The sequence below is a fragment of the Pseudophryne corroboree genome, chromosome 4 (assembly GCF_028390025.1).
Source record: "Pseudophryne corroboree isolate aPseCor3 chromosome 4, aPseCor3.hap2, whole genome shotgun sequence".
NCBI lineage: Eukaryota > Metazoa > Chordata > Amphibia > Anura > Myobatrachidae > Pseudophryne > Pseudophryne corroboree.
The window spans coordinates 478,132,826-478,148,444 of NC_086447.1; the positions used below are offsets into that span (position 1 = coordinate 478,132,826).

General features: G+C 44.6%; 1 protein-coding gene across 2 annotated transcripts in view; it reads right to left on the reverse strand.

Annotated features, from left to right (window-relative positions):
* The window catches only part of BVES (blood vessel epicardial substance), a 168,719-nt gene that overhangs the window by 1,726 nt on the left and 151,374 nt on the right, over positions 1 to 15,619 (reverse strand). The window contains exon 8 of one of the 2 annotated variants that reach the window (XM_063917049.1): positions 4,156 to 4,266. The exons of the other annotated variant lie outside the window; for it this stretch is intronic. Within the exon in view, the coding sequence (XP_063773119.1) occupies positions 4,199 to 4,266 (68 nt within the window). The 3' untranslated portion in view covers positions 4,156 to 4,198. The remainder of the gene's footprint in view (positions 1 to 4,155; positions 4,267 to 15,619) is intronic. 2 annotated transcript variants of the gene reach the window in all.

Genomic DNA, 15,619 nt, shown 5'->3' on the forward strand with positions numbered 1-15,619 from the left:
CATGCTTGTCTACAGACTATGTTGTACAGGTTCTGTTATAATGCCTCTAGTTTCACAATTAAAAAGTACATACAAAGTTTATTTGGTGAGGATGTAGGGCTGAAATGAGGTCATGGTGTTACAGCTCCCTTACAGGAGGTCAATGGCAAGGCAGAAGTCACCATTCTATATGTCTGTAGATACTGTAGTGCTGTTAAACAGACTAGCATGCCTCCTACATCACATATAGTTACAACTAAAGGGGCCTATGTATCAAAGCTTGGAACTCCTAAATGCCATGTTACAGGCTGTGTCTGAAAAATGCCAGTTAGGAGCTGACTGGTTGGTACTGTGGGGTCTATTTACTCAGTCTTGGAGAAAGATAAAGTGGACGGAGATAAAGTACCAACCAACCAGCACCTAACTGTCATTTTTCAAACACATGGCAGTTGGAGAGAGATAAAGTGGACAGATATAAAGTACTGCCAATCAGCTCCTCACTGCCATGTTACAGGCTGTGTTTGAAAAATGACAGGATCTCGTTGGTTGGTACTTTATCTCCGTCCACTTTATCTTTCTCCAAGGTTAATAAATAGACCTCTTTATCTCTAACCAAGCTTTGATACATAGGTCCGAAAGTGTCCTGGGTCTGATAGTCATAATTAAGCAGACTTTCATAGACGTGTTTGAATTTACCCGACAGACTGTAGACTCATAGGAGGGAATTCAACTGTTCCTCCCCGCAGCCGCCAGTAGATCATACCCAACAGAGCAATTCAATTGTTGCTCCATTTGGGCACACTGAGCTGCGTGTGAAGACAATTTTAGCTTGCAGCCCCCCATGCTGGCAAACTGAAATGTTAAAAAAGTGAACCATTTGGGCACCCAAACTGCACTTTTTAGGATTGTGCCAATTAGTTTAGTCGGGTGTAGCTGCTTTACGTGGCTAAACCAGATACTAATTGGCATGATAGCGGGCATCACTAATTGAATATTGCCCCTGCGATCTTCCATCACTTTAGATGGGAGATCAGGTTGGCTATTTCAATTGAAATCCCCCCACAGAATTTTATGCAATACACATAAAACACTGATTTAAAGATAATTTAGAATAAAGACTTAACTGTATGGTCATTAAGGTTTTATTTCTATACTACCGAAATAATGGTGAAAAACAAATCAAATTATGGTTTTAAATAAAGTAGTAAAATGACTAAAGTAAGAAAAAAATAACTGGATATAAAAGTCTAAGAGTAAATAACTTAATATGTAAATAAAGGAAATAGTTATGTCTATAAACACACAGTGAATGCAAATCAGATATCAGTTATCATAATTAGGTGGAGAAAAGTCACAATATGCCACTCATGTAATGGGAAGCAGCTGACAGATGTGTGAGGCCATTCTATTGCAGTGTATCAGAGGAAAGGTGCTGGATTAAATAAAAAAAAATGTCTCTTTTTGCTCCAATTAACTTTGAGTTAATCAAGATATAAATGTTAATGTTATTTTGTTTCTTTCCAAGCATTACTGTTAAAAAAATAAATATATTTTAAATGGCTTTCTGTATAACATTCTACTTGTCCCATATCCTCTCCAAAATAAACATATCATTAAAAAAATTCAGACCATGTTAATTATTAAAGAAAAGATCGAATCAGCAATCTGCTGTAGCCGATTACAATTTAAACAATTAGAGGTTAGGGGATATTGTCCACCCACAGAGCTGTTGTGTTCAGGAGAACCAACTCCCTCTTCCTTGGTTCAGTAGTGGACCCCACACCATAATGAAGTCAAAACCACAGCCACAATAAAAGGTTAGTGCTCCTGACAGAGTCTTGTGCCATTTCTGGCCAATTTATTGCCTGCTGCACCCCATTATCGCAATGGATATAATAAATTAGTGGTGGGTGGGCAACTTCAAGAATCAAAGAAGCAGTATCTTCATAATAATTCCTTATAAAACTCATATAAAGAAACCCTCCTCTACTATCCTATTGGCTCATGAAACATTCATAATTCCCCAGAAACCAACAATTGCTACCTTTCCCACCAAAACCTGACAAGGTTCTAATATGACACCAGGCAGAAAAACTAGTTGAGCCAGAACATTGGCACTTAAAGTAAGATAACCCCCATCTAGGCCTACGATTGTTCAGGCAGTCCACAGCAACCAAGGAAGAATGGCCGAATATCCCACATAACACCCGCTTCCTAGTGAATTGGGCAGGATGAGAAGATTATAACGGGGTTTTACGCATGGACGGTAACTTTTTAAGTTACGCTAAAAATGTACTTATAATTCCCTGCATTTTGGGGGTGGGGCTAAGTGACAGACATCATGACCTCAGCAACACTTTAAAATTCCTAAAATGAAACCTAGTTAACAATTAACCAGAACAATGAAATTCCAACTATGCATAGGCAACTGAACTACAGGGGTGGAAATACATACAGCATATAGTTGTTTTTTTTTTTTTACAAACATACTACATATATTGTTTTAGAATGTTAGCAATGGTAGAAGTGGAAAAAGGAGGCATCGTATAAATTAGTGTAAAATTTTCAAAATAATTTGTTCTCATTTGAGCGTATTCATCATCCTTCAAGGGCCCGTTACAAATGAAGAAATGCTAGTTTCAAGTAATGGGCCCATTTATTATTAGATGCCCAATGAGTCAGCTAGTATTCTGCAAACTCCAAAAGTTTTTGGAGTTTGCCTGCAAGAACCAACTCTATCTTCAGATGGCGATGGTTCCTGAACCCTGCTTTTTCCTGTGGTGAACGAGGTCCGGGGTTAGGCAGAGGGATCCCTCTGTGCACTTTGTGCCCTGCAGCTGTGTATATGTGTGAACTCAAGTCATGCATGCGCAGTCATCTGGCACGACACTGGTGAGTAGTGTTATGGATCATGGGGACAGCTACTTTTCAGAACAGCTGTCCCTGCGTTGGAGCAATACTGAATTGCTCCAGTAATTAAGTAACCACCGCCGCAACTCGCCATCCGGTGCCCAATGATGAATAGGCGCCATTGAGAGTTTAGTATTACAGATAGTAGCAAAGTTCAGGAAAACCCTGAGTTCTGCTAGAAATAGAACAGCAGTATATATAAAGCAAGTCTGTGAAAGAAGCAGCCACACACAGCTATTTGGGTGCAAGGAACAGTACACCAACACTTGCCAGTTAATAAGCTCAAATTGCCTTAAACAAAAGTCAGAAAATAGCTCTGGCCAGAAAAATTGCTCAAACTGCATGTAGTGTTGAGTTATTTCTCTGGCAAGAACTTAATAGAGAGGCACACTAACCAAATGTACAAAGGTGGCCATTATTGAAACTTAACTAAGGGGCCAATATTTTGTAAATACATTTTTATTTTTATGTTAATTAACTGTGGAGGTACCAATTGTATTGCACACTTGCACATGCCTCCATTATTAATTATTATATGGCCCAATTAACATAAATTATTATTTACCCAGTTACTTGAGCAATCTGGCCAGCCAGAGGCACCTTTTTTCATGGTTGTTTGGTTCCAGTTTTTAAGACTGTAGCTTAATAAATCTGGCAAGTAGTATGATAACATTTAAAAAAAAAAATAGTTTGGATGGCGACTTGCAGCACGTTGTATTTGAAGGTCACAATGTTTCTGCAAAAGCAATTGTACAAAATTGCTGCTGCTTAATGAATGCCATTTTAGTCACCTAAACCAAACCACATGTACATTGTACTATGGTAGGTTAGTTCCTTGCAACCAATCAGTGTGCAGTACTTTCTTGGCAATTATGGATTGGTAAAATGGAATTGTTAGCAAATGATACAACTTGAAAAAAAAAATGATATGGTTATCTTGCATTTTGTTAAAACACAGTTAAAGCGATGATGAACTGAAGAAAACATTAATGTTGGGAAAAAAGACTTTATTAAATGTAACACATCAGTCCATGCAACATGAAGCTGAAAACGTAAAAAAAATATGAAATATTCAAAGCTACTAAAAAGGTTTACACTTACATTAAATCAATTAATTCAGTTTTCTGTCACCTATCTCAACATTGCCCCATACTTTTCAGAAAAGGATTGCTTTGTGTGTGTGTACACTACACCCTTGTACTAGCTCAGAAATGACATTGCTTAAATGCCCAGACAAATAATTTTCTAGTAATTACCAATTAGTACCTTGTAAGTGGTTCTTGTAAGTTTTTTTTTTAATATGAGGTTATCAACAGAAAACATCATGCGTCAAACGACCCATTCCATATGAATTATAGAACTCTTGGTGGTTATTTCCTTAATGTAAAAGCAGATGGTTAGTTTTCTTTTTTTAGTAAACAAACACTTAACACTCATTTATCTAACAACAATAATTAAAATGTTTATCAACCTGCAAGTAAACACTAAAACAATTGCGTTATGATAAAAGACAGTTTAAAAAGTATGTATGTATTATTTGTGCAGCTCAGATGTTTCAAAAATAGAATGAAAATTAATACATCATCATAATCGTTTATTAACCCCAATGAAACTCTAATGTCTAGCATGGTATCATACCTCCCAACCATCCCGATTTCAGTGGGACCATCCCACTTTTTGGAAGCACAGCAGAGCAGCAGGTCAATCCTAAATAGATACCATGCGCATGACATCTAAACACTGCAGAGAAATGAGCCTGGGGGCTTGTCCAGCTGCTCGGGAAGCACTGGTCATACCCTCGCATCCTAGACCATGCCCTCCAGTGATCACAAGTTTGGAGGTATATGGTATAAACACTTATGTAATGTATCAAAGTAATGATGTGTATGTACACTAAAAAGCAGGGAACATAAAACCCATTTATAGATCTAGGCTCCTGACATCAACTTTTTTCTTTTTAACAGATCTACTGAGTCTCTTGTAAAGTGATCTGTGTGCAAATGACCACAAAACTCAGGAGAGTTGCAGAAGCGTGTCTTTACCAACTACATGTCATTCTGAACAATGGCTGCAGAGACACTTCTATATAACAAAAAGTTCCAGAATAACAAAGTGGATGGCAATGTTGCAACGTCTCACATCCACATACAGCATATATCTGCATTCTCCTGGTTCTACAACAATAAACGTGTGTGTGGCTGTAAGACACTGTGGAGGTCATTCCGACCCGATCGCACGCTGCACTTCCTCGCAGCGGTGCGATCGGGTCGGAACTGCGCATGCGTGGCGTGCGCATTGCGCACGTGCGTCGTTGCCCGGTGATCCCTGTCGCTAGGCTACGACGCTGGAAACGAAGAAAGCGGTCGCAGCGGCGACCGCAAGAAGATTGACAGAAGGAAGGCGTTCCGGGGCGTCACCTGTCCATTGGCGGCCGTTTTCGGGGAGTGGTAAGGAAAATGCAGGCGTGTCCAGGAGAACGGAGGGCGGATGTCTGACGTCAAAGCCGGCCCCATCATCGCTGGATCCATGGCACAAGGTAAGTATGTCCAGGACTGGTCATGTTTAACGTTAAACTTTTTTAGCATAGCAGGGCTGCACAAGCGTTTGCAGCCCTGCTATGCTAAAATACACTCCCCCATAGGCGGGGATTAGTTGATCGCACCAGCAGCAAAAAATTGCTTGGTGCGATCAACTCGGAATGACCCCCTGTGACAAGTGTTGGATGCGGAGACAGCGTGCAACAAAGATCATGCATAAACTGAAAAAAGGGGAGATTAAGTACCATAGTCCTGGAATTTTGGATTAGCCGTACAAAATCTTCCAGGCCTAGAAATTCTCTCAGGTCACCTAGTGACAAAAAAAGGGGCTATGTGTCTGAACAGGATCCCTATTAGGCAAGAGCATGGAACTGTCCTGCACCCCTATAGGTGCTTCTTCAGGGGACTCATTGTCCATGACAATGATTGTTCTGATGCTCTGTCATGGTTCTGGAATTCTTTAGATCTGTCTCAGGGCCCTGGGTATGAGCTGAGACATACAGATAACGGGGAGGCTTGATGTTACTTTGACTCAGGTTTTACAGGAGATTAAGCACACTAGTGACACATACAGTAGGAACCATGGACTGGTGATATGCCAGGATACTGAAACTCCAGGGAACTTCAGGTCACCGGACTGCCTCTAATCTGATGATAAATTAAAATCAACCAGACCACACTCCAGAAGCAAGGACCCCTTAAACTCAAAGCAGAATAGTACTGGCAAAACTGAACCAGAGCCCAAGTCAGGAATCAGTCTTATAAACCAAGGAAGTGCTTGAGGAAGCCATATCCCTGTGACTGCTCTGACACAAGACCTGGCCCCGGAATCTAATGAAGAACACAGAAGCAGACTGGGTAAAAACCAACTGAGCACCTGAGTGCACAGACTGCAGCCCAACCGTGAACTCTAGTCTTAGAACCTGCAAACTATTCTGCCAACCCAGGAAACATACATAGTACTGGGAAACCAATATGCATCAGCAAAAGATATGTCATTTAATCTGGAGTGAACCACAAAGTAATGCTTGTGAGCACAGTCCAAGGAAGTATTCAGCACACACGTAGAACAGGGTCCACAAAGAGGATATGCAGTAAATACAGCAGCAGGCGGAATGAACCGCAAGTACACAAGTTGTGCTGACGATGGAGTGACTGGAACCAGTCTGTGTGCAGCATAGATGCCGCAGCACTGATAGATGGAATAACAGCAGCAGGTGAAATGCAGGTAATGACAGGTGTACACAGAAGAGCAGAGTAGTCACTGGAATGATCACAGGATACACTGGAGCGTAGAATGGGGGTCATTCCGAGTTGATTGCTAGCTGCAGTTGTTCGCAGCGCAGCGATCAGGCAAAAAAACGGCTGTTCTGCACATGCGTATGCGGTGCAATGCGCACGCGCGTTGTATGAGCACAACGAACAATGTAGTTTTGCACAGGGTCTAGCGAAGCATTTCAGTCACACCGGTGGCCGCAGAGTGATTGACATGAAGTGGGCGTTTCTGGGTGTCAACTTACCGTTTTCAGGGAGTGTTCGGAAAAACGTAGGCATGCCAAGAAAAACGCAGGCGTGGCTGGATGAATGCTGGGCGGGTTTGGGACATCAAAACAGGAACTGAACAGTCTGAAGTGATCGCAAACACTGAGTAGGTTTTCAGCTACTCTGAAACGGCACAAAAAAAAAACTTTGTAGCCGCTCTGCGATACATTCTTTGGCACTTCTGCTAAGCTAAAATACACTCCCAGTGGGTGGCGGCATAGCGTTTGCACTGCTGCTAAAAACTGCTAGCAAGCGATCAACTCGGAATGACCACTAATGATCCTTGTTCAGGCAATGAGCTGATCCCTGAGGCTGGTTCATAAAATGAGTGTCAACTCTCTGGTCCGGCTGACCAGGTGAACGACCAGGTGAACAGCTAATCACAGAGTAAATCAGAAAGGTGGTCTGGATGCAGAAATGAATGAATGTTTGACCCTTTATGGGCAGCTAAGACCACAATTCGTGACAAGAGAGGTGGAGGTGTTGGCGGAGGCTTTTACACTCATATAAAACATTGTCTTATTTCTACCACATAGTTGTCACTATCTTGCCACTGTTCTCAACTTGGTTTCTTAGTTTGAGCTTCTTGGTGGGAATGATGGTGCCGCTGCACTTGGACAGAAGTCGTTGATCCGAAGAGTATTTTCAAATTGAAAGCCCCATAAAACATCAGACACATCTGTATAAAAAAATTTTTTTTAAAGGTGCTTTGCAAAACATACTTCCCTTTCTGCTGGTCTGTTGTATTGTAGATAGCGAGGACTGCTTGTGACATGTGAGATGTCCCATTTACTGTTAAAAGTCTGGAATTCACCAATGCTGAAAGGCATGGACTGTGGTACTTGTAAGTTTGGGAAGATATTCTATCTTGAACCAACCAGATTATAAATCCACTAACACAATATATTCTGTCCCCCTCCTTCAAAAAGATCTGCAGCAACGATGGACCAAAAAACGTCAGGCACCTCATGGAGAATGAGAGTTTCATAGGAATGATAGTCTCATAAAGCACTGCAGGAGGCACAGACAGTAACAAACCACTCAATGGCAGCAGTCACAGAGGGCCAAAACAGGGCATCCTTAGTCAATGTTTGGTTGTCTCATGGCCGAGGGTGCCCTTTGTGGGCCTGCCGAGCATAGAAACCTTGAAGGGCATAAGGTGTCGCAAAACGCTGGCCACACAAGAGGATGCCATATGAAAGAGATAACTCTTAATGGAAGATGAAGAAATCCTTGAAGTTATGAGGAAGAAGGGAAGCCATGTAGAGCATGAGACAACCCCAGTGTTGCATAAAAGATTTCTGTGCTCCTGCAAAATAGGACATCAAATTCCATGACATCCAGATCTCATCAGCATCTGAGTCCAGGAGGTGAGCATGTGATAAGGCATCAACGACATGGAGGTCCTTTCCATGTTTGTAATCCACATCCAGATAGTACCTTTGGAGAGTGAGCAGAAAACACTGAATTCATGCTGAGGCAGTATACAGGGGTTTGCAGGGAATGGTAAATCCCTGGTTGGTGGTCTGTCTCAAAAAGCACTAGATAGCCATGAACTCGTGAAACTTGACCGCAAAATAAAGAGTAACAATTCTATTTTAGTCTGAGTGTAGCACAATCTAAGAAACAGCCCTGGAAGTAAAATTGATGGGTTTGTTATGCTGCTGGCAGATGGCACCAAGAACATGCTGGGAGGCATTGGCAGAGATCACAACAGGAACGTGCACATCAAAAAAATAGGGCACTGGGCTGGAAGTGAGCATAGCCTTGAAGTGAGAAATAGCAGCAACCAACACCATTCAACATCACTGTCCAAAGTTGGTGGAGTGGGGCTGTGATCTCACTGTAGTGTGGCACAAATTTTGAAAAGTAGTTGGTCAGATTCCACTTATCTGCGGAGATAAGCATATTTTGTATAGCCTGAGTCTTGGCAGGATCCATCTTAATACCCTCTGACATTAGGGCAACATATGGCAGCTCAGTGACTTTGAGATTTGTCAAGATTTAACTTCATAGTAATTTCATTGATTCTTTGGAGGACCTTGCAGAGGCACATGTGTTTTTTCATGGTGCAACCCCAAATGAGGATTTAATACACAATGCTATCACAAGGGTATCCCTGGAAGAGATGCCCCATGCAATGTTGGAATACTTCACGGTCGGTAAATATGACATGGATGATTCCTTGTCCAATGTGATCTGCTGAAATCCGCTTTTGGCACAGAGAGTGTTAAGTATCTTTGTATCTGGCATATCAGCTATTACTTGCTCAACAGTTCTGAGGGTGTGATACAGTCTCATCAGAGATGCATTCCAAAACCATATATTTTTCAGCAACCATAGCAGACACCTTTGGGGTGACTTTGATACTGGAACAATGACACCCAATGCTGTGTGGGAGCACAGTGAACTTCATATGTGAGCACATACTGAGGGAGAAAGAGTCTCATCTAAATGCACTGATAGGTGACTGGGAGGTTCCAAAGGTATTACAATTGAACAGATCAGCAAAGTCTTTTAACTCTGGAACACCTGTTGAATGACATGCATGTCAGCACTTAAAGTTATTAAATCCTGTTTTATGCTGACAGACAAAACTAGGAGTGGTTTCACAATACTGTCAAATATATGAAACGGTAGCAGAAAATTTGTGGATAGCAGCGTGGCCATGCCAATGGTTTTGATTACTTGTCCGCTGTAAGCAATTAGAGTCATAGGACAGCAGTCAGTAGGTGTTTTGGGGTTTGTGTGCTGGAGGACTTCATGTGACATGATGTTACACTTGGTGTTAGTCTCAAAAAAAAGAAAAGTTGTGCCATTATTTCTCTCCTTTTCTATTTTGTTGGTAAATATTTCACGCCTTTCAGCCCGGAGGTTAATACTCTCACAGTAGAGACTGGTTTCTGGGGTGCATTTTGGCGGAGCGTCTACAATGTTAACTTGGGGCCTAATTCAGACCTGATCGCTAGCTAGCTATTTTTTGCAGCACTGCGATCAGATAGTCGCCGCCTATAGGGGAGTGTATTTTTGCTTCGCAAGTATGCGAACGCATGTGCAGCCGATCACTACAAAAAATGTTTGTGGAGTTTCTGAGTTGCCCAGAACTTACTCAGCCGCTGCGATCACTTCAGCCTGTCCGGGACCGGAATTGACGTCAGACACCCGCCCTGCAAACACTTGGACACGCCTGCGTTTTACAAACACTCCCAGAAGTCAGTTGACACCCACAAACTCATTCTTCCTGTCAATCTCCTTGCGATCGGCTGTGCGAATGGATTCTTCGCAAAACCCATCAGGCAACAACGATCCGCTTTGCACCTGTACGACTCGCCTGCGCATTGCGGTGCATACGCATGTGTAGTTCTGACCTGATCGCAGTGCAGCGAAAAAATCTAGCGTGCGATCAGGTCTGAATTACCTCCTTGGTGTGGTGGGCTGCTGGAACATGCAGTGTAATGTTGACCGTCATCAGCTTTAGGCCTGGACTTGCACCAGAGTGCAAAATGATTTTGTTTGCCACAAGCATTGCAGAGTTTATTGAGAAGACATGTCTAGTGTTCATGGGAACAGTGACCACCGCAATTCACACAGCATGTTTGTTGCAGTAAGAGATGCCAGAGGTTGCATAAAATCAGACTGTCCATTGCACTTTTATTGGACTGCTCATGCTGCATGCATATGTGTTGTATATAGGGGTGGTATTCAGTTTGCCGGCTGTTGGGATCCCGGCGCTCAGTATACCGGCGCCGGAATCCCGACACACCGACACTTATTCTCCCTCTTGGGGGACCACGACCCCTGATCGTCTTCCTCTAAATAGACAAATGTCTGCCTTATAAACAGCCTCAGCCCCTGGTAGTTTAAGCAAGGTATATGCCTGTACCGTTTTTGACTTTTCTGAGAGTCCTGCACAGCAGATCACGCACCATTTCTTCTTGTACTTGAGCCATGAGTCTATGATGCCATCTCTGAACACCATCAGCGCTATGCGTACAAGACCTTGTGCCATTACAAGAAAGACTTCTTACACCATGAAAAGAGGTCTGTGTGCAAATCACCACAGGACTCTGGAAAGCTGCAGAAATGTGTTTTTACTAACTGAAAGTCTACCTGTCCACAGGCTACAGTGACAATGCTGTATAACACACACTTCTTGTATAACAACGTGGCTGGCAATGATGCAACTTCCACCATTCACATGCAGTCAACACAGGACTCCAGAGAGGCAGGTATTACATAAATGGCACTAATCCCAACATCTGCCTCATAATCCTCAGTGCAATTGTACAGCATGAATTTTGGGTATCCAGATGGTAGGGTGATTATGTCAATAGGACGACCAGTACTTGTCGACATTGATATGGTCGACACAGGAAAAAAGGTTGCTACGTTAAAACTGTTGACACGGAGCAGGTTGACAAATGAAAAGGTCGCCATTTTTATTAGTTTTTCTTATTTTTTCCTTTTTCATACGTTACCATCCACGTATAGTACAACTGGGAATAGTAACCTGTGCCAAGCGCAGCAGTAGCGAGCGAGACACCTTGCCTGCAGCATGGAGAGCCATTCAAGGGGATGTGTGCACTAAATGGGGTTACTGGTCATGTTACGCAAAAAACGGTTTCAAAATGTCATGTCGAACAATCATGTGTCGACCTATAAAGTGTCAGCCATTTTAATGTGTTGACCCTTTTCCTGTCTCAACAATGTCAGTATCGACCAATAGTGGTCAACCTATTGACTTGCGACCCAATGCAGGTTGACTCATTGTTCCATAACCAAATTCTGACAGTTATCTGTACACATAAAAGCCTATACACTGCACCTCTGGTCTGAGTATACAATGAGACACACTAAGGGCTCAGGGAATGCTGCTAAGGTTGGTCCCCATTTCTTACATGTCCGACCGATCACATGGATTTGGCATGCTCAGACAGTCTGGCGGCGTGCTGTTCACCCAGCTGCAGTAATCACCACGGATATGGCTATCACAGTTTCCATCGGATCCAGTCCAATATCATAGTTCTCATCGGTTCCAGTCTGATATTACAGATTACATCAGTTCCAGTCCAATACTACAGATATCGTCAGTTCCAGTCATATATCAAAGTCACTATCATTACCAGTCTGTGAATCCTAAGGCTCAGAGTCCCTGCTGGTGCTACTTGGTGCTAGTTTCAGAACACCTTCTGCCCTCTCTCAGGATCAGAGCTTCCCACAAGTCATATGAGCAGGAACTACAATAAGCCTCCGAGCTTCCAGCAAAACAACTCCAGTCACTGGTGACTCTGACACAAGTCTGGAGACATCCACACACCAAATTCAGACAGAGGGGAAGGAAATTTGTAATATTGCACTGCATCTGATTATTATAAGTTATACACATAAAAAATATATACATCACCAAGTCCAAGTCCAATGCCAAACGTTGGATGGAGTGGTGTAAAGCACACCAACACTAGACTATGGAACAGCGGAAACGTGTTCTGTGGAGTGCTGAATCACGCTTCTCTGTTTGGCAGCCAGATGGGCAAGTCTGGGTTTGGCAGATGCCGGGATAATGTTACCTGACTGCAGTGGCGTAACTAGAAATTTTTCTCCCCCAAGCCAAAAAATTCTTTGGCGCCCCCCCCCCCCCACCCGCCGCATAATTGGGAGCAAGAAAGGGATAAATATGCGCGCGTCGAAGGCGCGCGCTGCAAAAAAAGGGGCGTGGTTTTGTTGGAATGGGCGTGGTTTCTCATAAAGGGGCGTGGTATTGCAGGAAAAGACTACCTTATACCCCAGTTTTGCAACCTGCACGCCCAGACGTTGGCCACCACAGGAAAGAAAAATAATCCTGATTCATGCCCCTTACATTATTTGTCATTTTTCCTCCTTATAGTAATGCCCAGTATACATTATGCCACATACTGCAATGGCCCTTAGACATTATTCCACACACAATAATGCACATGACACAATATGCACACACTGTAATGCCCCCGACACATTATGCCACACACCGTAATGCCTGTGACACATTATGCCACACACCGTAATGCCTGTGACACATTATGCCACACACCGTAATGCCCCCGACACATTATGACAGGAATCGCAATGCCCGTTATACATTATGCTACACACTGCAATGCCCCTGATACATTATAGCACATACAATGCCTGTGACACATTATGACACACACCGCAATGACCTTGAGACATTATACCACAATGCCCGTGATATAGTATACCATACACCGTAATGCCTGTGACACATACCGCAATGCCCTGCCCGTTATACCCTATGCCACACACCGCAATGCCCGTTATGTATTATGCCACACTGCAATGACCCTGAGACATTATACCACAATGCCCGTGATATAGTATACCACACACCGTAATGCCTGACACATTATGACACACACCGCAATGTCCGTGATACATTATGCCACACACTGCAATGACCCTGAGACATTATACCACATATCACAATGCCCGCGATATAGTATACCATACACCGTAATGCCTGTGACACATTATGACACACACCGCAATGTCCGTGATACATTATGCCACACACTGCAATGACCCTGAGACATTATACCACATATCACAATGCCCGTGATATAGTATACCATACACCGTAATGCCTGTGACACATTATGACACACACCGCAATGTCCGTGATACATTATGCCACACACCGTAATGCCCATTACACATTAAGTCCTACAGTAAGGCTTCTAATTACTTTTCAATTACCTTCTCGTTGTCAGGGGTTTCATGCACTGGGTGTCATGCTCGTTGCCAGGTGTTTCATGCACTGGGTGTCATGCTCGTTGTCAGGTGTTTCATGCACTGGGTGTCATGCTCGTTGCTAGGAGGTAGTCCTTGTTGCTAGGGCTGTGCTCCCAGTGCCACATATGACCCCAGTGCCAGATATTCCCCCACGGTGCCAGGTACTCACATGCCCCCGGTGCCAAATATAGCCCCCCCCATGTGCCAGGTACACATATACCCCCCCCCCCCAGTGCCACATATGCCCCCAGTGCCAGATATTCCCCCCCAGTGCCACATATGCCCCCAGTGCCAGATATTCCCCCCGTGCCAGATATGTCGCCAGTGCCATATATTCCCCCCCAGTGCCACATATGCCCCCAGTGCCAGATATTCCCCCAGTGCCAGATATCCCCCCTAGTGCCAGACATCCCCCCCAGTGCCAGACATCCCCCCCCCCAGTGCCATATATGCCCCAGTGCCAGACATCCCCCCCCCCCAGTGCCAGATATCCCCCCCAGTGCCAGACATCCCCCCCCCCAGTGCCATATATGCCCCAGTGCCAGACATCCCCCCCCAGTGCCATATATGCCCCAGTGCCAGACATCCCCCCCCCAGTGCCAGATATCCCCCCCAGTGCCAGACATCCCCCCCCCCAGTGCCATATATGCCCCAGTGCCAGATATCCCCCCTAGTGCCAGACATCTCCCCCCCAGTGCCAGATATCCCCCCCAGTGCCAGACATCCCCCCCCCCAGTGCCAGATATCCCCCCCAGTGCCAGACATCCCCCCCCCAGTGCCATATATGCCCCAGTGCCAGATATCCCCCCTAGTGCCAGACATCTCCCCCCCAGTGCCAGATATCCCCCCCAGTGCCAGATATACCCCCCAGTGCCAGACATCCCCCCCCCAGTGCCAGATATCCCCCCCCAGTGCCATATATGCCCCAGTGCCAGATCTCCCCCCCCAGTGCCATATATGCCCCAGTGCCAGACATCCCCCCCCCCAGTGCCAGATATTCCCCCCAGTGCCGCCGTCGCTTATTGGAGGGACACGGAGGGCACAGATCGCCTCTCCTGTGTCCCTCCTGCTGCATCATCTCCGGCGGCCGCGGGTCTAATAGGGGGAAGTGCCGTCCGTGAGCCAATTAGAGCTCACGGACGGCACTTCCCCCTATTAGACCCGCGGCCGCCGGAGATGATGCAGGAGGGACACAGGAGAGGCACACGCTGTGCCGTCCGTGTCCCTCCAACAAGCGGCGGCGGGAAGGAGAAAGCAGACTGACATGCGGGCGCTCGTCCGCATGTCAGTCTGCTGTAATCAGTGGCGCCCCCGCAGCCCCTCGCCCCCAAGCCACCGCGAGGACTGCGGGGGCAGTAGTTACGCCACTGCCTGACTGACTGCATTGTACCTACTGTGAAGATGATACTGGTATGGTGCTGGTTTTCGGGGTTTGGTCTAGGCCCTTTCACTACAGTGAAGGGCAATCTTAATGCTTCAGCATACAAATACATTTTGGACAATGCTATGCTTCCAACTTTGTGGCAACAGTTTGGGGAAGGCCCTTTTCTATTCCAACATGACTGTGCCCCAGTGCACAAAGCATGGACTATAAAGGCATGGTTTGATAAGTTTGGTGTGGAAGAACTTATCAGGCTCACACAGATCCCTGACCTCAACCCCATTGAGCAACTTTGGGATGTACCGGAATGGATATTGCGAGAGAGGCCTTCTCATCCATCATCAGTGCCTGACCTCATAAAGGCCAACTCCATATTAAAGTATATGTATATGAATACAATGTAATTACAGTGCATATTGGTGTAATGGTCCATATAGTGTATATATAAGTCTGTGTATATATACTGAATACTTTTGTCCATATA